Genomic DNA, 22928 nt, shown 5'->3' with positions numbered 1-22928 from the left:
ATCGTAAAACTGTCATTTATTAAGTGCTTCCTATGTGCTAGGTGCTGTGCTAAATATTCTTCCTAGTTTGCTCTTATTTGCACTTATAATAATTCTGAGAGAGAGGTACAAATATGGTCTGTACCTCTGAGAGAGAGGTACAAATATGGTCTGCAGATAAGGAAGCTGAGGCTAAGAATTGTTAACTTGCCAAGAAGACCAGCTACAGGTGCCAGGGTTAGCTCAAAACCAGGCTGTCTAAAAACCAAATCCAAGCCCTTGACCACTTGCTGCATTGTTCCTTGGCCTTCTTCCCTTGGGGTAACTGGGCTGAAGGGTAAGGAGGAGGTCAAAAAGAACAAAGAATAAAGAGGAAAAACATCTTAGGATTTAGGAACAGCATCTCCTTCAGGCATCTAAGGGAAAGGATCATGGGCCAAGGAGAGAATTAGATACAGGGAGCTAGAAGAAGATACAGACCAAGCAATGGAACTGAACGTTCTTGAAAGCTGAGCTGGAAGCCTTTCCTCCGCGTGTGTTATTTCTGCCATATGATTCATCTACACTGAGACAGACCTTGCTGTACAAGCCAGAGTCACACTGGTGCCCTCAAGAAGAATGACATGAGGATATGTTGCTGGGAGTTACCTAGGCAATGACAGGGGACAGGCTGGGAATGACAGGGAAGCCACGTTCCTTAGCAGCAGATTACAGGAAACCTGCCCACAGCCTGAGCAGTGCCCGCAACTGCTCTGGGCCATCACAATTTCCCAAGTCGTTATTGTGGCTATGACTGGAAAGGGGTCACCGTCATAAGTTTAAGATAAATGTGATTTCTTTGGCTAGAGTTTACGTTCTGGAATGCTGCAATCTGGGTCAAGCCCAGGCAACAAGCGAGAGGGGCTGTATGGCAAAGAAGTCATGTGTTCTATCTGCACAGAACATTACAGCTTGAAAATCTTTATCATATCTTTATCATATTGGAATTTGACAACAACCCGGTGAGGCAGGCAAGGAAGATGAGGCGCATAGAAGTTAAGTGACTTATACACAAGAACACACAGCAAGTCAATGGCAGAACCTAACCAGGTCCCTAAATCTCTAGGTTCCAAGTCAGCTCAGGTATGTGAGACCCAAACTGAAAAGTGCTCTTACAAGTGATAAGAATAAAGTAAGAGAGGGCTCCAAGGAGAAAAGGATACCATTTTCTCCCTTAATGACTCGGAATCTGAAATGTATGGTAAGACAAATTCCAAATATCTAATACCTTATACCCTGTCGAAGTGTTGTCACCCACATTACTTCACAATAAGAGGCAGGCAGGGAAGTGAGCGTAGGTGATTTACAGAGAAAGAAGCAGAGGCTCGGAGTGGTGAAGAAACACGCCCGAGCCCGCACAGCTGGAAAGAGGAAGAGCGCTTCCTTGAGCCTGGCCTCCCCCTGTGCTCCTCCTCTCGCCCAGGCCTGGAAGCATTTAGTGTGGTCAAGCAGTAGGAAACAGTCCCAAGGCTGTGGTTCCATTTGCAGACATGATCTGTCCAAACCAGCGGCTCCCTCCCTGTCTGCCCCCTCCACCAGCTCCCCACAGCTTGGGCCCTACTGATGGCTAACCCATGTGCCTGTCCACAGCAAGACAAGCAGCAAAACAACCAGCCTTGCCCTCCACCCTGCCACTCGGTCCAAACCAGGGCTCTGCGGCTTGGCTCTGCATGCCGGGCCCACATGATACTCCTGGAATAGCTGTCATTGTCAAACAGATCCGACCACATGGTCCCCCGGGATGACCCCTGGACATGTCCACGTTGCAACTTATCTCCTTGACCCTAACTTTTTGATGGCTTAGGTTGGGACTTGTTTTCTCTGGTCCTACCTCTAAGTTCTGCCCTTTTCTCCTTTCTAATGTTTTAAGCCTCCTACCTGATGGCCGAGCTGTCCAACCTCCCTGGGAACCAAAGGCCAGGGGTCCAGTTTCTTGGGACAGATTTCTGGATGGGCAATTACCCCTTCCTGGTACTGATCATGGCCTGAATTCCCCTCCAAAAATTCCCCTCCAGCCTGCCTGGAAATCCTGCTGACTGGTGCCCAGCCCCTGGGGTGTCCTCTCTGGGTTTGGGGCTGCACTTTGGGACCAGCCTCCTCTTCTGTTGTTGAATGAATGTCCCATCCACTAGAGACACTGCCCCACTCCCTCCCTTCTCACTTCTTGTCCCAAGAGACCTGTCACCTGCCTGCTGTAGACTGGAAATAACCCAAATGTTCCTCGACAGAAGAACTGATAATAAACTGTGCATATTCACAATGGAATCTACAACAGTGCAAATGACACAGTATCCACGACCCCCACCAGCATGGGTGGACCTTTGAAACCTTATGTGTAGTGGAAAAGAATGTTGCAGAAGACTCCATACTTTATAATAGCATTTTTATAAAACTCAAAAACAAGCAAAACAAAACAATATATTATTTAGAGATACATTCACACCTAATAAAAGTATTTTCAAAAGCAAGGAAATAATAAACATAAAATTCAGGGTAATGTCTATCCCAGAGCTGGGCAGGGACATGGTATGGGGGTGAAACACACTGGTTGGAGATCTTGGGTTGAGAGGAGGGTTTGAGATAATCATTTTGTTGTTTGGCTTCATGGCTTACAAGTATGTTTCATGTATTCTTTTTTCATATATATCGAGTGCTACAAAATGACTTTAAGGATTAGATGGAGAGGGTGCCAGAGGTTCCTCCTCTTCTCTTCTCCTCCCCTCACTGATTGATCTGGGGGCAGGAAAGTGTGTACCTATGGAGTGTATGGACACCATGTCTGCCCACCCCACACTGTCACAGCTAAATGGCCTGTAAGAATGTTCCAGCCTCATTCCTCATTTCCTTCCCTCCCACACTCTGGCTGAGTCCACCAGACTCTGGCCCTGGCTCCATCGCTCTGCTGAAGACAATTCTCCAGTCAACTCCTTATGAGTGGAGTGGACAGTTTCAGGGCTGGTCTTGCCCGGCATCTCAGCAGCATTTGACACGCTATCCCTGCCTGCTTCCCTGAGCACCTCCTCCTTGCCACTCGGGCTCCTTCTCTCCTCATATTTATTCTATCTCAAGACACTGCTTCTTGGCCTCCTTTCCTGGCTCCCTCCCCCTCCCCTGCCTGTCCCTTAGTGAAATGATGATGCCCACAGGTGTCTTCTCAGTCCTCTTGTCACCCTCTTTGGTCACCATTTGCTGACGAGTTCCCATCTCCGTCCCCGACCCAGACCTCTGTCTCCTGAACTCCAAGCTCCAAATATCCAATTGTCCCCTCAATCTCTCCACTTGGATGTCACATAGGCACTTTAAGTCCAACTCCCAACCTTCCCCCAACAGCCTGGTCCTCTTCCAGGGGCCTCTATCCATCCATGCAAGTACACAAGCCACCTGCACATCAGCCTCGTTTCCTCCCTGCCCTCACTGCCACCATCTCTCCTCTCTCTCCAGCCTCATCCAGTCACCAAACTGAGCCCCTCTAGTTCCTTCCCTGTCACCCAGATCTGTCTATTCCCCCTATCTGCACCACAACCTTCCCAGTCCAAACCAGTGTCCTCTCCCGCTTGTGTGAAAGCAACTGTCTCCTAGGGACTTCCCAATTTCTGGCCTTGTCTCAGTGTGCTCTTTACCCTGTAGACACACTTTGTAACATGCAAATCTGAGTGCATCTTTCCCCTGCTTAAAATTCTCCAGGGACTGCACCCTCCACCCCCGGCAATACCAAGGCTCTCGACACAGCCCCTACCTTCCTCTCCCACCTCACCTTTCCTCATCTCCCCCTACATCTCTGCCTTAAACCCCACCCAGCAACCATACTCAACCTCTTCCAGTGCCTCCTGCTTCCCATTCACCTCTCTGGCTTCAGCACGTTTCTACCTGGAACCTTTGCCTCCCCCACCCCTACCCAGTTTCTCCTGCTTCATCTAACTCTCGCTCCAGGTTCCAGTTCGACTGCCATTTCTTCTGGGAAGCCTTCTCTGACCACGCCACTCCCGCCCAGAGAATGTTACGTGGCCTCACGATCTCAGCACCTCAGACGTTTCCTTTTCTACTCTAGCACTTATAACCCTTCATAATCATTGCTTTTTAAATTATACGTCTCTCACAACAGACTCTATGCATCAGCAAGCAGGGCCCTGACTTACTGTCTCAACAGAACCCAGGACAATGCCAGACCCCTTCTAAGCGTATGTCAAAAGCTGTTGAATGAGCAAGTGAATGAATGAATGAGTAAATGAATGAATGTAAAACTCTGCTTTACATATGTTATCTCATTTAATTCTTACAAGAACCTTTTAAGGTAGGTATTCTTCATTTCATTTTACAAGTAACAGAAGGGAAGTAGCTTGCCCCAAATTACATGGCGAGCAAACAGAAATCTGGAAGTTGGGCCCAGGTTTAACACCCAAGCCCAGAGCACCACCAACCCTGTCCCATCCTCTGGCCATCCCACCCTGATCACTCATCCCACACGAAGCCAGAGAGCCCTCTTGAGGCCGGTTAAGGCTGGAAACGCAGGCTGGGAACTGGCAATGGTTACCTGGAAGCACGTGGGGCCCGGCCGCCCCGTGGGGATGTCTGACTGGTAGAAGACTTTGAGCTCTGGAGTCAGCGCGATGACCGTCTTAATCACCAGGGAGATGATGTCAGACCAGACTTTCTTGATGTCAACGCCTTTGGAAGACAGTCTACAAAGGATGCTGGAAAAAGTCCTTTTGCTGCCGGTGCTAGCACTGTCCGAATGGACGAAGTTGCCGCTGTGGATGTTCAGTGAATAGTTGGTTAAGTGCATAAAGATGTGGTGCAGGTTTTTGGAGGTGGGCTCCTGATATGGCTCGGTACAAAACCTAGAGAGTCCGTCTTTGGCTATATAAATCTCTAAGGGGTCTAAGGACTTGAGTAAGACATACAGACGAATATCAAACTTGAGCTTGTCGATAAGGAGAGGTTTGCAGATGTACTCCTGGACCACCGCCGGCCTGCTCTGGAGGGTCCCTGCCAGGCGGATGTCACTGGGGTCTTTAATGAGGTAGATTCCGTCACCCTGACAACCACCATCAGGTTTCACGATAAAGGTGGGCTTCCAGGAGGGGTCATCGTCTTTCACCATTCGAACCTGGAGGGGGAGAAAAGGATGGCAGACATTATATTCTTTTCCCTCTGGATCCCTAACACAGAGCGGGGCCTTAGCAAATGTGTGGTGAATGAGTGACAAGATGATCCCTGCCGATCTGAGCAGGGGCTGAGCATCTTCCATGGAGACTACACTGCACAAGGTACTGAGATAGTGACATCAAGATTGTCCCCAGTCTTGTGCTCCAGAGCGAGGTGGAGAGTGTAGTGGATTGGCAGTCACAAGACTTGGGTTCAAATCCTGCTTTGCCAGTTATTAGCTACACTTTGAACAGGTCATATGACTAATAATAGGGCTGAGAATGATAATGATGGTGAGCTAATATTATTTATGAGCACCTGTGAAATGCCAGGCACTATATCAGGCGATTACCTAATTAGCTCATCTAACTCTCACAGAAAATATGGTTGTGCCTTTTTATGTCGGGAACAGAGAGGGCACAGCAGATGCTAAGGCCATGGGTGTTGGAGTCAGATGGCCTGGGCTCAGACACTGGCCCTGCTCCTTACCCTGCAGCCTTGGACAAGTGACTTAAGTTATCTACACCATTTCCATCTGTGAAATAGGAGTAAGGTTGTTTTGAGGATTAAATGCATTCGTAAATGCAAGAGACTAAGCATCTAGAACCTGAGAAATAAAAGACAGTTCAGGCCGGGCGCTGTGGCTCAAGCCTGTAATCCCAGCACTTTGGGAGGCTGAGATGGGCGGATCATGCGGTCAGGAGATCGAGACCATCCTGGCGAACATGGTGAAACCGCGTCTCTACTAAAAAAATATAAAAAAAAAAAAAAAAAAAAAAAAAATTAGCCGGGCGTGGTGGCGGGCACCTGTAGTCCCAGCTACTTGGGAGGCTGAGGCAGGAGAATGGCATAAACCCGGGAGGCAGAGCTTGCAGTGAGCTGAGATCCGGCCACTGCACTCCAGCCTGGGCGACAGAACGTGACTCTGTCTCAAAAAAAAAAAAAAAGTTCAAAGCCTGGCTGTCACTCTTTTTAGAAGATGAAGTGACTTGCCAGCTAACATAGGGGCAGAATTGGGATCGGAATCTAGATTGATGACTGAAGCCCTTGGACCTTCCTCTATCCTACCATGTCTTGGTTTCCTCACTTTAAAAATGGGGATATAGACACCTACCTTCACTCGGTCATTGTAAGGATGAAATAAACTAAAACGTACAAAGGGCCAAGCGCAATACCAAACACAGAGCCGAGCTAGTGCACAGGAAATGTTTGTTTTATGTTTACATCCCTTCTAAAGCTCATCTGGTAGACCTGACCAATCCTTCCGTCTGTTGAGATCTTTTTGAAACCAGATCCCGTCGTCCACAGTATTTGCTCTCCTCCCACCTCCAGGTCAGTGGAACACTCACATAATTAACTATCTGGGCACTAGACCAGTCCAGATAGTCGGTCTGGACCTGTGGATCTGCATAATTCATCCTCGCTCCATTACCCCGGATGCTGGTGAGGTGCTTCCTGCAGCTATGGAGAGCGGATGGACTGAAATGGCAGGAGAGGAGGTTTTCACAAGCAGAGAGAAGTTGGAGGAAATGTAAGGGTGGATTTGAAAGAGGAGCCACGCTCTCTGCAGCTTCTGGTGTGAAAGTTCCCCTCTGAAATCTGAGGGCAGTGCCCGGCAGGCTGAGTTGGTGGGTGCCCCAGTGAGGGACTCCTTTCAGCCCTCCGCCTTTGCTGTGTAAGCCCAACCCAGGACATCTGCACTCTGGCTTGCGCTTATCTCTTTGACCAGCCTATATTTCTAAATGAAGCTTTTGCCAATTCCTTGGGCACTATCAGTTTTTCCAGGCTTGTAAAAGATCTTTAACAATGGAGAAATACTTAAAGCCTTAACAATGGTCCACATCAATTGTTTCCCCTTGTCAGCAGGATCCGAGAATGGAACTTCACAAGAGATCAATGCAAGCCTCCCAGGGCCTTCCACTGAGGCTTTCTTGCAACTGTGACCTTGACGTTTATGTAGTTATTTAATATTCAACCAAAGCATTCGTACACTTGGCCCTTTACAGTAAATATAAGTATGCTGGACAAATGGTAGTTATGGATCAGGAAGTGAAAAATGTCAAGTTTGCACTGATAGGAAATTTTTCCCTCTGGAAAGCTTTTGCTATGCCAAAGACACTAACGGTTCAATATATTATCCAGAGCAATATTTTCTCCTTTGAATTCCATGTGTATGCCTTAAATAAATTAAACTACCTAGTCAATAGTCTCCGTCACTCATTGGATTCCTGAATACTTCTTCTGCTCTTTGCCAGAATAGTGCCATACAAATCAAGATTATTAATACTCATAGAATCATTGAATTTTTTAGAACTAGAAGAATCCTCAGAGATCAACATCATCCAGTACTCTCAAAAGTCAAGGGGGAAACTGAGGCTCAGAGTGGTGACGTGACTTCCCCTGGGTCCCACAACTGGCCAGTAGTATGGTCAGGATGAGAACTGAGGTCTCCTTACCCCACCTCAAGTTTTACCTCTAAGATAAAACTGAAGATCTCTTATTCCTCTTATTACTGTAGGAAAGATCCTCCTAATGTATCAGACAGTACTGAGGTCTGTGCTCTGGCCTCACCCTAAAAGATTTTGGCCCTGAGTATGGCCAGGAACTATAGGCCATACTATATCTGTAGATCCAGGAACTATATCTGTAGATCCTGAGTTGGACAGACTGCCCCAGTTTCACATCTTCTGTCTGGGTTCTTTGCTTGTTAAAGCCCAGGTGTGATCTATAGGAAACCCTCACAATTGTTCAGAACGTGGTTCCCATAGCCACCAGACCCTTCCACCACTGCTACCGTAAAAAGAGAAACATTTTTCAGAATTCATATTCGCTCTCCTCTGAGGTTTATTTAAGAATGACCCTTTCCCAGCAGCTATTAAAGTTAAAAAGTAACACGTTGGCTCTTAAAAAGAAGTCATGGACCAGAATGGAAATCTCATCGATATACCTGGGCCCCAGCCTCAGCAATTCTGACTTAATCAATCTGAGATGAGACCTGAGGCATGTGTATTTTGGAAAAATCACCGCAGGTGATTCTGACGAGCACTCTGTCTGAGAATCACTGGATTAAGTGAATTAAATAAAAATACCATCTGAAACCAATATATTGAATGAAGTATTCTGCACTGGTGTTGGCTGGAGTGTGAGGAAGACTTGCACTTATGCTACAACTGATGGTATCTCTAGTTTTATCCAAACCCGCTGTTGGACCTGAAATCCATTACCTTGTAACTGTATACACGGATGGCTGAAAGAGATACACAGAGGAGGTAGTGGCCTAATTTCCAGGCACTCCGCGGGCCTATTGAAAAATTTATGTGGTTTTTACTGCCCCCTAGTGGACATTTAGAAAACACTACTGGGAAAGTCACCCCGTTCAAAATTCCAACACTACTGAGCAGTAAGATACTCTACTAAGATATTAAAATGGTCTTAAAGAAACACCACTACAAATGAAACTCACACATGGCACAAAATGGATGTATCCTGAGGATACTATGCTAAGCAAAATCAACTAGACCCAAAAAGAAAAATACTGTAAGAGTGCACTTATATGAGGTACCTAGAGCAGTCATATTCATAGAGGCAGAAATTACAATGGTGTTTTCCAGGGCTGGGGTGGGAGAGAATGGAGAGTTAATGATTAATGGGTATAGAGTTTCAGTTTTGCAACATTAAAAAAATTCTGGAGATGGATGATGGTTGTACAAAAATGTGAACGTACTTAATGCCACGGTACACTTAACGTACATACCATGTACATTTAAAAATGGTTAATCTGGTAAATCTTGGGTATATTTTACCCAAATTTTAAAATTAATTTTCAATTTTTTTAAGCCACAGCTTTTGGTAAGTTAGAAATAGTACTACAGTGAAAAACAAAAAAATCTGGATTTTAGTCCCAATTGTTTCTGACTGTGTGACCTCGAGAAAGTCCCCTAACTTTCTGGGCTTTGTTGTAGTCACCTATAAAATAAATGGGTCAGACTAAGGTCCCTGGCTTCCACCAGCAAGCAAGTGCTGAACCGTGATTTATCTTGACATCACCACAGTTGAAGGCCGCGTTACAAACACACAAGTGGCATTCATCACACCGGAGAGTTCCCACTGTGCTGTTTGGATCAGCACATTGCGATGATCTATAAGAGGAGGATATTTGGATCTGAGATTTATGAGGCATTTGAGGAAATCAGCAGGGCATTTGGAGGAAGCAAGCTAAAATATTTGGAGGGAGAAATTCAGCAACTAGAATATCAAGCCACAAAACATTATTAGCAATGAGGGGCAGGTAAGAGGCCAATTTCTGAAGAAATACTGTGTCTGCAATACTGAAGAAGTCAAAACCAGTTAGGGCACTCCTTTGTCACTCAGGTGGATTTGCATCCAATCTTAGCAACTCAGACCTTTGATGTCACAGGCACACGCTACAGATCTCAGGCAAAAACAAGCCTCTGGTAGACAAAATCAATGTCACACAGTGCATGCCAGACAGGAGGCAGGGCCAGCCCCTGCCAGCCTCAGGGACATGAGCCTGGTACCCAGGGCAAATTCCTACCTCAATGTTCAAGGCAATTTCTGAGTCCAGTTAAGATGGAAGGCAGTCTGCAGTGAGGTTACCTAGGGCCAGATGGAAAGGGCAAGAATGGCCTGTTGGGGCAGAATGGGAGAAAGAGCAGTGAGGCAGAAAGGAAGGACTCAGGCAGATGATGTGCTGCTTCAGTGGGGGGTTATGAATGCAGAAACAGGCAGGACACTTCGGGGAAACTGCAGATAATTCTGATGGCTGGAGAACATAAAGGAGGTGGAGGGGGTGTGCAATGGAAATCCCACTAGTGAGATAGGCAGGGGCCAGATACCACCACCACCACCGATAATAGTAATGGCATTAGCATACACTTGCTGAGGCCTTCCTATGGGTCAGGCACTGTTCTAAGCACTTTGGAGGTATTATCTCACTTAATCCTCACGACAATCCTATTTTACAGATAGGGAGAGGGAGGCCCAGAGATGTCAAGTAACTTGTCAAAGATTACACAGCCAATAGGTCACAAAGCCAGGATTTGAACCCAGGCGGATTCCAGAGCCCATGCCAGAATAAATGAGGGATGTATGAGAAGAAAGGGGATGGAGGAAGATCAGGCCTAGCTAGGAGGTAAGGCCTCATAGGGAAGGCCCTCGAATGTTGGTTTAGGGAGTTTGAGCAATGTCCTAAAACGATGGGGACTCCCTGAAAGGTTTTAAGGAGAAAGCAACTTAATTAGATGTGTACTACGTGAAGATGCCTCAGGCTACCACATAGAAAATGTACCCAAGTGGGTGGATGGTCTGGGGCAGAGAGGAAAAGCCTAAACTGAGGCTGCAGTGGAGTCAGAGGGAAGGAGAGAGGCTTAGGAAATATTTTGGAGCTAAAATCAACAAAACTGGGTGAATGGGAGAGGGAGACAGGAACATAAAGGATAATTCCCCTATGTCTAGGTAGTCACATGGAATACAAGGGGAGGAGGAAGGGCTGGGGGAGGCAGTGGGAAGATGATCAGCTGGGCAGAGGACCCTGGAGGGCACACACCTGGAGAGGTTTGTGGTCCCTGGGAAATGTATCTGGAGCTTGGGAGAGAGATCTAGGGTCATCAGGCCCCTGAGGATGGCCGAGGCCCTCACAATGGGCCAGATTATGCAGAGATAGGATGGAGAGGAAGAAGATGGCACCTGGCCAGAGGCTGGAATGGGCAGAACAGGCCCCAAAACATCTTGCATTTATACTGGATCTGCAGGCGAAGGATGGAGTTTCAACTGACGAGGTACATGCATCCACACATCACCAGAGCACCCAGGAAGAAGATAGTTTGGAAGGAATAAAGCCAGGTTTAGGAAGGTCCCGAGGCTATCAAAATTCCGAAGGCCTGTGCTGGGGCAGGGACAGTGGGGTTGAAATAGGGAGCTGAGAGAAGAGGTAGAATCAGGGCACATGGTGACTGGATGGATGTGAAAAGGGAGAGACAAAAGGGTCATGGGTAAGCTCACGGTTTGGGGCTTCAGCAATATGGGGAGGGGTGATGGTACAGATTTAGGGACTACAGGGAGAGGAGCAGGTCTTATTGAAGGAAAGTGGGGACAAGGAGAGGAGGAATTCACCTCATCAAATGAGTATTATTTGCACGACTCCAGACAGAGCTAATTTAGGACTTATAATATTCCACAAGCCCTTTACTGTTCATCGGAACCAGGCCAGGTTGTCCGTTATCTCCTACAGATGATTAATTCTGATACAACAAGTCTCCCAGGCTTAGAAAGAATAAGAGCTGCTGTCTGACAGAGATGAGACTCAGACTCTAAACTCAGATGGGGCATACCTTGAACTGGAGCACAGGTATCCGAATAGACCTCTCAGCTCCGTGGTGAGTGCGGAAACCACAGGCCCATGAGTAGTGCCTGCCACTGTGCGGTCAAACATTTTCACCACTCCCTGACTTTTGAAGAGTTCCAGTTAAGAAAATCTAAGCAGCAAAGAAAGCAACCCTGTTCGGCTTATCACTGATGATTACCCTGAGTTTACTGGAGCGATGGCATCAATTAACCCCAAGGAGTTGGGGCTGACCCCTTGCATGCACTCCTCACATGGCCTGGATGATCCTCCCTTCCTTGGCAGCCAGCACCAACGCACCCTGGCAGTCTCACTTCCTGCCCTTCCCTCCTGTCCTCTCTCTCACCTCGATGCCTTTACACCGGCTTTCCCTGGACCTCCACCGGCCTCCTGCCCCTTTTTGCCTGTAAAGCCCCGCCCATCATCTATGGTCCCTTGGGAAGTTCCCTCTAAGAATCATTTCCTGGCCTGCAACCCTCTATACAAACATCTTTTCCTTCCCAAAGTCCTTCTCCATATTGAGCTTCCCCATATCTTCATGACCAGCCCTTTGAGGCCCAGGAAGGAATCATCACTACACACACACAGAGACACACGCACATGCACACACATGCACACATGAGTACACACATGCGAGCGCACACACACACACACTATAAACAAAGAAACTGAGGCCAAGGGGCAAGGAGACTTGCCCAAGGCCACACAGCTAGCAGCAGAACCAGAACTATTAGGTTGGTGCAAAAGTAATAGAAGTTTCGCCATTGAAAGTAGGTGAAAACCACGATTACTTTTGCACCAACCCAAATAATACATTAAATCTTCTGATATTCAACCCTAAGCTGTTTCTATCATAATTAATTTAGGCATCTGAAGAAATCTTTCAGAAGAAAACTTGGAATAAGTACTCTCTCTCGTTCTTGTTCTGAATACATTTGTTTGCTGCTATTATAAATTTTGATGCTCTGCAAAGATACTACTTTATGTAATCGCCAACTCTCCACTCTATGGAGAATGAGGAAATTGAGGCCCAGAGCATCCAGTGAGAAATCTACAGTCATCTAGCTAGGTCAGTTCTGGGCCATGCTGCCCTTTCTTTGAAGATGTTCTCAAGTTCACTGTGGAGGTGGACATAGCATCACACAGCTGCTCAAGGCAGCTGGTGCTTCTGCTCAGAAAACTCGAGGGGCAAGAAACAGCCTCTCCACCTGCTTTACCCCAATGCCAGCCTGCTGCCAGTGCAACTTAATGGACCCTGCTTTTGGAGAACAGCAGCCTTCTGTGAGCCATATCTACCCATCATTTGTGAGCAACCATAAACCTCCCTAGAACACACCTGGGACACTGAAACCTGTTTAATAGGAAGGTCCCAGTCACACTGTGAGACTGTCCATCTTCCTCTCGGGTCCCTTCTCACACCCTGCCCCTAACTGCTGGAGCTGAGGGAAGTGAGGACACAGCCTGGTGAGTCAGCCCTGCCTGGCCTCCCCGCTCCTTCCCCACAGTGCAGTTCCAGCCAGCCTCTGTCCAGTCCCACCTAATTCCCCTACCACATGGGTTCTAAGTCCGGCTTGCTTGGCCTAAAGCCTAGCTTCCTAAGGGCCCTGGGTGACCCTGGCGCACGTGGGGGTCCTCAGACTGCAGCTTCCCTTTACCTCCTCCGAGTCCTCGTACTGGATGTCTGCGAGCAGCAGCTGCAGAGAGGACGTGGGCTTCGGAGTCAGGCTGCCCTGGGTTCAGATCTCAGCTCAGCCCCTTCCTAGCTATAGGACCTTGGTCAAGCTACTTACTCCCTCTCACAGTACTATATTAGCATTTCATTTTATCTGTATTAGGCTGCCTTGGTTTCCTGATCATCCTCCTAAGTGATCAGATTCCCAGGTGAGGCTCATCCCAACCTACTTGGCCAGAGTCTCAGCGTCTGCCTATCCTCTCCTCCAGTGCTCGTCCATGGGTGGCTGGGACCCGTCTCCTGAGACTCGGCTATTCCCTGGGTCCACCTGGGTGTCAGCCTCTCATTTCCCAACTCCTGGGGGCCACCCCATCAGAGTCCAGCCCACAGCCTGCCTCATCTCCCTGGCCCACAGCCTCATTCTCCTTCCCCAAGTCTCCTACTGAGAGCCCAGAAGGCATCACAGCTGAGCCTGCCTGGAACATAACACTCCGCTGCTGAGTAAGCTCCCCTTGCAGCTAAAATCGTTTTTCCAATAGTGAGGATTTCCTGCTAATGAACTAGCTAAATAATCTTCAGCTCACTTCCGAGTGTATACAACTGGTTATAGTCACAGGCGCTTCAGATCTCTGGGCCCAGCTTTTCCTCCTTCCCCACACCACAGTCCTATGTCCCTTGCAGTCCACCATAATTTACACACTAAACTTTTTATTTTTTATTTATTTATTTATTTATTTTTTTTTTGAGACAAAGTCTCGCTCTGTCACCCAGGCTGGAGTGCAATAGCGCAATCTCGGCTCACCGCAACCTCCGCCTCCCGGGTTCAAGCGATTCTCGTGCCTCAGCCTCCCAAGTAGCTGGGATTACAGGCACCCGCCACCACACCCGGCTAAGTTTTGTATTTCAGTAGAGACGGGGTTTCACTATGTTGGTCAGGCTGGTCTCAAACTCCTGACCTCAAGTGATCCGCCCGCCTCGACCTCCCAAAGTGCTGGGATTACAGGTGTGAGCCACCGCACCGCGCCCAGCCTAAATTTTTTTTTAATGCAAGAATATGAATGTCTTATTTTGCAACACTCAAACAAAGTGCCCTCCCTTCCAGTGCTCTTTTGGCTAAACTAGCAGTATTGAGCAATTGCAGTATTGATCAGTGCCAGGCAGTGCACTAGGCACGTCAATATGTATACATGAGATCTAATCCTACAAGACAGGCAATAGCATTTTCATTGACTTATGTATTTGTTTGTTTATTGTTTTTGCAGAGACGGGGTCTTGCTATATTGCCCAGGCTGTTCTCAAACTCCTGGGCTCAAGCAGTCCTCCTGCCTCACCCTCCCAAAGTGCTGGGATTATGGGCATGAGCCACTGTACCCGACCCAGAATTTTCATTTCTAGGCTTTGTAACTAGAGGTTTCTCTCCATATTCCAAGACCCTACAAAAAAGTGGCAGAGTTAACTATGCTGCTTACTCCTTGAAGGCAGGGACAGTATTTCCCTCATCCGTCGATTCTCTTGCCCACTATGTCCCCAGCTAGCACTGGAAGAGTCTTAATGGAGGTGGACTCAGCAAATGCTTATGCAAACCCGCCTCTGTCTCATTTGGTTCAATGCTGTCATGTTGTATCCAGGATCACAGGTGACATTTCTTCAAACGCTAATCCTGGGTGATGCCAATCACTTCCTGGACTTCAGTTAAAGTATGCCTCAAAAGCAGATAACTCCCCACTCTATCTCTGGAGCGTACCTCTCTTAGGCTCCAGACTCATACAATTAGATATGTCAAATTTGACACGTCCAAAACTAAGCTCATTGTCTTTTCTCTCAACTCTACCCCTCCTGTGTTCCCTCTAACAGTAAACATTACCACCATCCATCCATACTCCCAAGCCAGAGATCTGAGATCACCTTCTCCCTCATCACTCACCCCCACCCAATCACCAAATTGACATTTCTGCATCTGAACACGTCTTACAGTCCCTTAATCGTCTCAGCATTTCTCACCTGAATTGCTGCAATAGCTTCCTAGGTGACCTGACTGCAGTACAAGCTCTGTGCTGGGCACTTCCCATACATTATTTTCCATTCTAATAAGCAACCCTGTGAGATAGGCATTAAAGAGTGAGCCACATGAAATTGTCATTTTTATAAGTCAAACCCAGCTACACACACACGCACACACATTTGCATGTGATTCAACCTAATACTATTATTATTACCAACCTGCCCTCCCATCGCAGGCAAGGAAAGTGAGATTTACAGGGTAATTTATTTCCCCAATCACACATTTTATACCCTGGGGAGCCAGGATCTGAGCATGGGTGTGTGTTCAAATTTCCAAAGGCCACACTTTTTCTGCTAAATCATATCATCTTCAGGTCCGTATATCAGTTCCTAGAGGAATGCTCACAGCCCTAAATACATTACTTAGAGTATTAATACATCTTAATACTTTTATCAGAGGCATTTGAACCAGAGCAACTCCATCTTAAATAGGATCTGGGTAGAACGAGGCTAAAACCTACTGTGTTGCATTCCCAGAAGGTGAGGCATTCTAAGTCACAGGATGAGACAGGAGGTCAGCACAGATACAGGTCATAAAGACCTTGGTGATGACTGGGCACAGTGGCTCATGCCTGTAATCCCAGCACTTTGGGAGGCTGAGGTGGGTGGATCACGAGGTCAGGAGATTGGGACCATCCTGGCTAACACTGTGAAATCCCGTCTCTACTAAAAATACAAAAAAATTAGCTGGACGTGGTGGTGGGCGCCTGTAGTCCCAGCTACTTGGGAGGCTGAGGCAGGAGAATAGCGTGAACCCGGGAGGCGGAGTTTGCAGTGAGCCGAGATCGCACCACTGCACTCCAGCCTGGGCAACAGAGCGAGACTCAGTCTCAAAAAAAAAAGACCTTTCTGATAAAACAGCTTGCTGTCAAGAAGCCAGCTGAAACCCACTAAAACCAAGATGGCAACAAGAGTGATCTCTGATCCTCCTCACTGTGACACTCCCACTGCACTATGACAGTTTACAAATACCATGGCAATGTCAGGAAGTTACACTATATGGTCTAAAAAGGGGAGGCACGAATAATCCACCCTTTGTTTAGCATGTAATCAAGAACCATAAAATGGGCAACCAGCAGCCTTTGGGGCTGTTCTATGGAGTAGCCATTCTTTTATTTGTCTACTTTCTTAATAAACTTGCTTCCACTTTATGGACTTGCCCTGAATTCTTTCTTGCATGAGATACAAGTACCCTCTCTTGGAGTCTGGATCAGGACCCCTGGTAACACTTTAAAATGTTATTAATAATAATACATAACAGTAACAACTACCATTTATGAGCACCTATGAGGTGCCTTACAATAGTTATTTCACTTAATCTCCACAGCTAAGCCATGAGAAATCTACTGGTATTGTTTTTTTTTTTCTTTTTTAGGTTTTATTTTGTTTTGTTCTTCAGTACCTTGTTTGTGTGTATGTGTGTGAAACGCTGTTTTTTGTTTTCTTGAGACCGAGTCTCACTCTGTCACCCAGGCTGGAGTGCAATGGTATGATCTTGGCTCACTGCAACTGTGGCCTCCCAGGTTCAAGTGATTCTCCTGCCTCAGCCTCCCGAGTAGCTGGGATTACAGGAGTGTGCCAACACGTCTGGTCAATTTTTGTATTTGTAGTAGAGACAGGGTTTCCCCATGTTGGACAGGCTGATCTCGAACTCCTGACCTCAGGTGATCCACCCACCTTGGCCTTCCAAAGTGTTGGGATTACAGGCATGAGCCACTGCACCCAGCTGCAACACTGTTCTTAATAATGTTACAAGTAAAAATCTGAGACTGAGCGAAGCCAGGTGACCTGCAGGTCACACAGGAGGTGGTAAGCCAAAAGGCAGGGGGTGGGACAAGGAAGCTAAGCCTACTTCAGGGGTCAAGGCCGCCAAGATGGACACTCGCCCTGAGTCCCAGCAGCACAGCCTGTACTTGGATCAGGTTCACAAGCCCAGGGTGGACGGAGACAGCAGTGCAGAGCTGGTGCTTCTGGGCAACAGCTCTGACCTCTAAAGAGAACTGGTGGGAAACTGACACAACCAAGAGGATAGTTTTAAACACACACCCAGCCACTCAGAGAGCCTGGTCAGGGCGGCCAAGTGCCCGCCCAGGAACGGGACACTCAGCCTGATCATTTACACCACGAGAGTGAGAACAGGATCTCCTGCAAGCCTCTGGATTTCAACTGCTGGTTTAAATTTCAAGGAGAAGCATGAAGGTGTTGACATGTAAGGAATTACTTGTTCATGCCTTTGATCACCCTGAAACTCCAGGGTATTCTAAATGAGCATGTTGGTTGGAAGCCAAGTTGAGCTAATTTGTACAAAGGAACTCCTACTGTGCCACCGGGGGGCCGCTACAGAAGCTGTGTTTCCTTAAATCAACACTGCCTGTTTCCCCCACTTTCATTTCAATGGCATCAGGTGGCCACGGGACAACAGGACTTTGGGCTAAGCTCCCTCTCATGGGCTCCCAGGAAATGTTAGGCCGGCACCCGCTTCCTGATCTCCGGTCTGTCACTTCACCTGGGTGGTCATTTGAAAGGAAACCTCTCTGCTTCCTTAGTAAATCAGAGAGGGACACTGAAGGCAGCCTCTCTTTGGGGAAGCAGATGCCCCAACCGCTCTCCCAAATTTACTTTCCCTTTGGGGATATCTCGCTAGCGGCTACCACAGCCACAATGGTCTTAGGACAGGGAGGGAAGTTTTGATGCCCTTTAATGCTCTGGACAACACCTGGGCTCCAACTCTTTCCTTAGGCCCCCGCAGCCATAGACATAGCTTTTGAGACTTTACTGATGACTCAAGGAGAGGAGAAGGGAAATAAACACAGAGAAGAGCACTGATAATTGTGTTTACAAGATACTCTCACCTCAGCATGACAGAGCTCTTTAGTTTGCCCTTAGATGGCAGAGGCAATGTTTTCCCATCCCCTGGGAAAACATCCAGATTCCCTGGAGGCTCAGCATCAACCCAAATGTCCATCAGTGACAGACTGGATTAAGAAAATGTGTCACATATACACCATGGAATACTATGCAGCCATAAAAAAGGATGAGTTTGTGTCCTTTGTAGGGACATGGATGCAGCTGGAAACCATCATTCTCAGCAAACTGTCGCAAGAACAGAAAACCAAACACCGCATGTTCTCACTCATAGGTAGGAACTGAACAATGAGATCACTTGGACTTGGGAAGGGGAACATCACACACTGGGGCCTATTATGGAGAAGGGTGAGTGGGGAGGGATGGCATTGGGAGTTATACCTGACGTAAATGACGAGTTGATGGGTGCTGACGAGTTGATGGGTGCAGCACACCAACATGGCACAAGTATACATATGTAACAAACCTGCACGTTGTGCACATGTACCCTAGAACTTAAAGTATAAAAAAAAAAAAAAAAAAAAAAAGAGAGATCCCCAGTGGCCGGGTGTGGTGGCTCACGCCTGTAATCCCAGCGCTTTGGGAGGCTGAGATGGGTGGATTACGAGGTCAAGAGATCGAGACCATCCTGGCCAACATGGTGAAACCCCATCTCTACTAAAAATACAAAAATTAGCTGGCCATGGTGGTGCACGCCTGTAGTCCCAGCTACTTGGGAGGCTGAGGCAGGAGAATCTCTTGAACCCGCGAGGTGGAGGTTGCAGTGAGCCAAGAGTGCACCACCGCACTCCAGCCTGGTGACACAGCAAGACTCTGTCTTAAAAAAAAAAAAAAAAAAAAAAAAAAAAAAAAGGAGATCCCCAGCCTGTCGAACGTCCCTGCCAACTCACTGGACATTGGAAAGTCCACCCTGCTTAGGGAAACCTCACCTATGACCCACAAAGACAGAACAGCTATGCTACAGTCTGAACAGGACAGCTGTTTCAAGATGTCAAGATAGAATACCATGAGCTAAACAGCCACAGAAGAAATATGTATAAGAAATAGCAAGGCATGTGTTACTTGATAGCATCAGCTTCATCTGTCAAATAGAGATGATCATAAAACCTCTCTGGTCCAGCACTTCCCAGACTTGCATGGTCAGGAATTGCTTTTAAAATCATAATGTACTTGGGGAACACCAATAGGCACTCATACATATTCAGATTAATAATGTGGACTGATTACAATGTCAATATATAAGATATGGTGATACAGCAATGTTAGTCAATGGTGACATTAGTCAATATATATTATAACATTTTAGCAATTAATCTGTGAGATCATTTACTTTTTTGCCTTCAACTTTAATCGAAATATGCATATGTTCCTTTTTTTTTTTTGAGATAGAGTCTCGCACTGTCACCCAGGCTGTAGTGCAGTGGTGCAATCTCAGCTCACTGTAACCTCTGCCTCCCAGGTTCAAGCGATTCTCCTTCCTCAGCCTCCTGAGTAGCTGAGATTACAGGCACCCGCCACCATGCCTGGCTAACTTTTTTGTATTTTTAGTAGAGATGGGGTTTCACTATGTTGGTCAGGCTGGTCTCGAACTCCTGACCTCGTGATCCACCCGCCTCAACCTCCCAAAGTGCTGGGATTAGAGGTGTGAGCCACCAGGCCTGGCTGCATACATTCCTTTTTTGTGTTTTGCCTGTACAATGTTTAAAGTATCCCGGCCAGGCATGGTGGCTCACACCTGTAATCCCAGCACTTTGGGAGGCCAAGGCAGGTGGATCACGAGGTCAGGAGTTTGAGACTAGCCTGGCCAACATAGTGAAACCCCATCTCTACTAAAAATATAAAAATACAAAAATCAGCCAGGTGTGGTGGCACACGCCTGTAGTCCCAACTACTCTGGAGGCTGAGGCGGCAGAATTACTTGAACCCGGGAAGCGGAGGTTGCAGTGAGCTGGGACCATGCCATTGCACTCTAGCCTGGGTGACAGAGTGAGACTCCGTCTCAAAAAATTAATAAAATAAAAATATAAAGTACCTCATAGTTATCTAACCAAAGGGTGAAATTCAAGAGCAGCAGAGATAAATCTGGCTGATTTTCCTCTGATAAATCATTTTGTCCTAAGCTTTAAGCCCTTTCTGGAAGATGCTCCAAACATGTCAGACTGGGGGAAGGAAAAAGAAAGAGAAAGAAACTAATATGCATTGAGCATCAGGATGCTGAACGCTTTACAGCACTTTTTTTTTTTTTTTTTTTTTTTTTTTTTTTTTTTTTTTTTTTTTGAGACTGGGTTTCACTCTTATTGCCTAGGCTGGAGTGCCTGGCATTGTATAGTATTTCGAGACCAGCCTGGCCAACATGGTGAAACCCTGTCTCTACTGAAAATACAAAAATTAGCTGGGCATGGTAGCAGGTGCCTGTAATCCCAGCAACTCGGGAGACTGAAGCAGGAGAATTGCTTGATCCCAGGAGGCGGAGGCTGCAGTGAGCTGAGATTGCACCACTGCACTCTCCAGCCTGGGTAACAGAGTGCAATGGTGCAGTCTCATCTCACTGCAACCTATGCCTCCCAGGTTCAAGCACTTCTCCTGCCTCAGCCTCCCAAGTAGCCGGGATTACAGGCATGCACCACCATGCCCAGCTAATTTTGTATTTTTTTAGTAGAGACAGTGTTTCACCATGTTGGTCAGGCTGGTCTCGAACTCCTGACCTCAGGTGATCCACCCACCTCAGTCTCCCAATACAGCGTTCTTATTAATACTCTCTGTTGCTCATCTTTCCAACACCCTTATGAGATCGTGATTATTTGAGTTTGATAGACTGAAAGCAGTACTGCGAGGCCACGCATGTCACCATGGATGGAATCAAATGCAGTCTGGCCAGCCCCAGGGCCCATGACACCACGTTGGCAGAGGCCATGGGGCAGCGAGCCTCAGTGCACCTGCTCACACTTGTGTAGTCTTTGTCTTCCTACTGTAATAAAAGCTCCACAAAGACAAGAACCACATCCGATTGGTTCATCACAATAATCTCAGTGCCAAGTACAATGCCAGAGACTGAAGAAAGCCCAGGAGACATGGATACAATTTTGGCATTTCTAAAGGGTTGTCATAGGGGGTATAGGTAACATACATGTCCCACGGGATCAAGAGGGCCAAACTGCACCCAGAGAGGATGGAAAGGAGGACGAGACACAGGGAGAAACGTGTCAACTCAGGAATATTTTAAAAGTTAGAGCAGTCCCATCATGTGACAAAGTACGTTGAGAAATAGTAAACTGCCCATTTCTGAAGATGATCAAGTACAGGCTGGAGCCTGACCATCTGTCTGGGTGTGGAGGGGATTCACCCAGCGGGGCAGTGGCCTGGATGGTCTCTCAGGTCCTTTCCAACCCCTAAGATTCAGTTATTTGTTGGTACTGACTTCAACTCAAAGCCTAATTAGTGTCTGACTTGCTATGTGATTCGGCCAAGTCTCTTTCCCTCTCTGGGTCTCAGTTTCCTTACCTGTACAATGGAGGCATCTGTATGATAACCCCATTGAGAATTCTGCTTAGGGCTTCCAAGATCCTACACACTCTCTGAAGAACAAGGGTTATGATAAGGTTGCCTGCAGGGTGGCATTGTGCTGAGAGGTCACAAACTTTCCTGCTGGTGCCCTCTCTGCACGCAAGTTCTGGCTACCCTGGTGATGAACTCAGGCCATTTCCCCAGCCAGGCAGGGAGACAGACCAGGTCCATTCTGATTCAGAAAGTAAAGTGGGAATCAGGCAAACCCATAGCGTTAAACATAATTCTGGAATGTGTCAAAAATCAAATGCCCTCCAGCAACATAACAGCATGTTTTTTAAGGAAGAGAGATGAGAACACTTCTGCTCCATAAGAATCCATTCGTGTAACTCAGCGGGGCTGGTACTGCCACCTACGGAGGGTTTTGGAAATTTCCAGGGGTGTTTTTCATTGTCACAATGCATGGAAGGTATTACTGGGCAGAGGCCTGGAGTGCCACACAGACAGCCATGAGCTGGGCAGTCCTGCCACACCTTAACACGGGTGAATAATCTATCTGTATATAACATGAAGACAGCCTAGACTCCAACTCCCTGTTACATATAAAGTGTTTTTACAGGGTTCAAACTGAGTATCATAATATTCCAAGAATATAAGAATCATGTAAATAAGGGCCAAGCGCGGTGGCTCATGCCTGTAATCCCAGCACTTTAGGAGGCCAAGGCGGGTGGATCACTTGAGGTCACGAATTTGAGACCAGCCTCGCCAACATGGTGAAACCCCGTCTCTACTGAAATACAAAAATTAGCCGGGCGTGGTGGCGGGTGCCTGTAATCCCAACAATTCGGGAGACTGAAGCAGGAGAATTGCTTGATCCCAGATCGCACCACTGCGCTCTCCAGCCTGGGTAACAGAGTAAGACTCTATCTCAAAAAAAGAAAAAAAAAAGAATCATGTAAAGAGAGAAATTACACTTTGCTTTTTTTCTGGATTTTTTTTTAGTCCAGTTGATATTTCAGAAACATATCACTAATGATACTGTGGCTCACAGTATTTGAGTCACTCATACAACACCCAGTGATTATATAGGAAAATAGTTTAAAATGTTAAATATGAAGAAATATTAAAGAGACTATAATAACTAATCAAATATTATCTCACTTTTCTTATATCTAAACTTATTCATTAAAGGTAGTGGTAGCATCTGACCACTTCGTTATGTCATAGAGTATAACGTGCCAAAGTATTTACTTATTGAATTGTATAGTATTTCATTATAAAGAGTTTTTCTGGCCACATGTG

At 46.9% G+C, this 22928-nt stretch overlaps 2 protein-coding genes across 3 annotated transcripts in view; one reads left to right on the top strand and one right to left on the bottom strand.

Moving 5' to 3' along the window:
• The window catches only part of MORN5 (MORN repeat containing 5), a 632826-nt gene that overhangs the window by 421261 nt on the left and 188637 nt on the right, over window positions 1-22928 (top strand). The window lies entirely within an intron of this gene.
• TTLL11 (tubulin tyrosine ligase like 11) overlaps window positions 1-22928 on the bottom strand; it is a 272426-nt gene that overhangs the window by 165126 nt on the left and 84372 nt on the right. For both annotated transcript variants that reach the window (XM_050761886.1, XM_050761887.1), the window contains one exon: window positions 4550-5125. In XM_050761886.1, coding sequence (XP_050617843.1) covers window positions 4550-5125 — 576 coding nt within the window. The remainder of the gene's footprint in view (window positions 1-4549; window positions 5126-22928) is intronic.

This window comes from Macaca thibetana, chromosome 15 (genome assembly GCF_024542745.1).
Source record: "Macaca thibetana thibetana isolate TM-01 chromosome 15, ASM2454274v1, whole genome shotgun sequence".
In the NCBI taxonomy this organism is placed as follows: domain Eukaryota; kingdom Metazoa; phylum Chordata; class Mammalia; order Primates; family Cercopithecidae; genus Macaca; species Macaca thibetana.
This window is presented reverse-complemented; position numbering and strand designations above follow the sequence as displayed.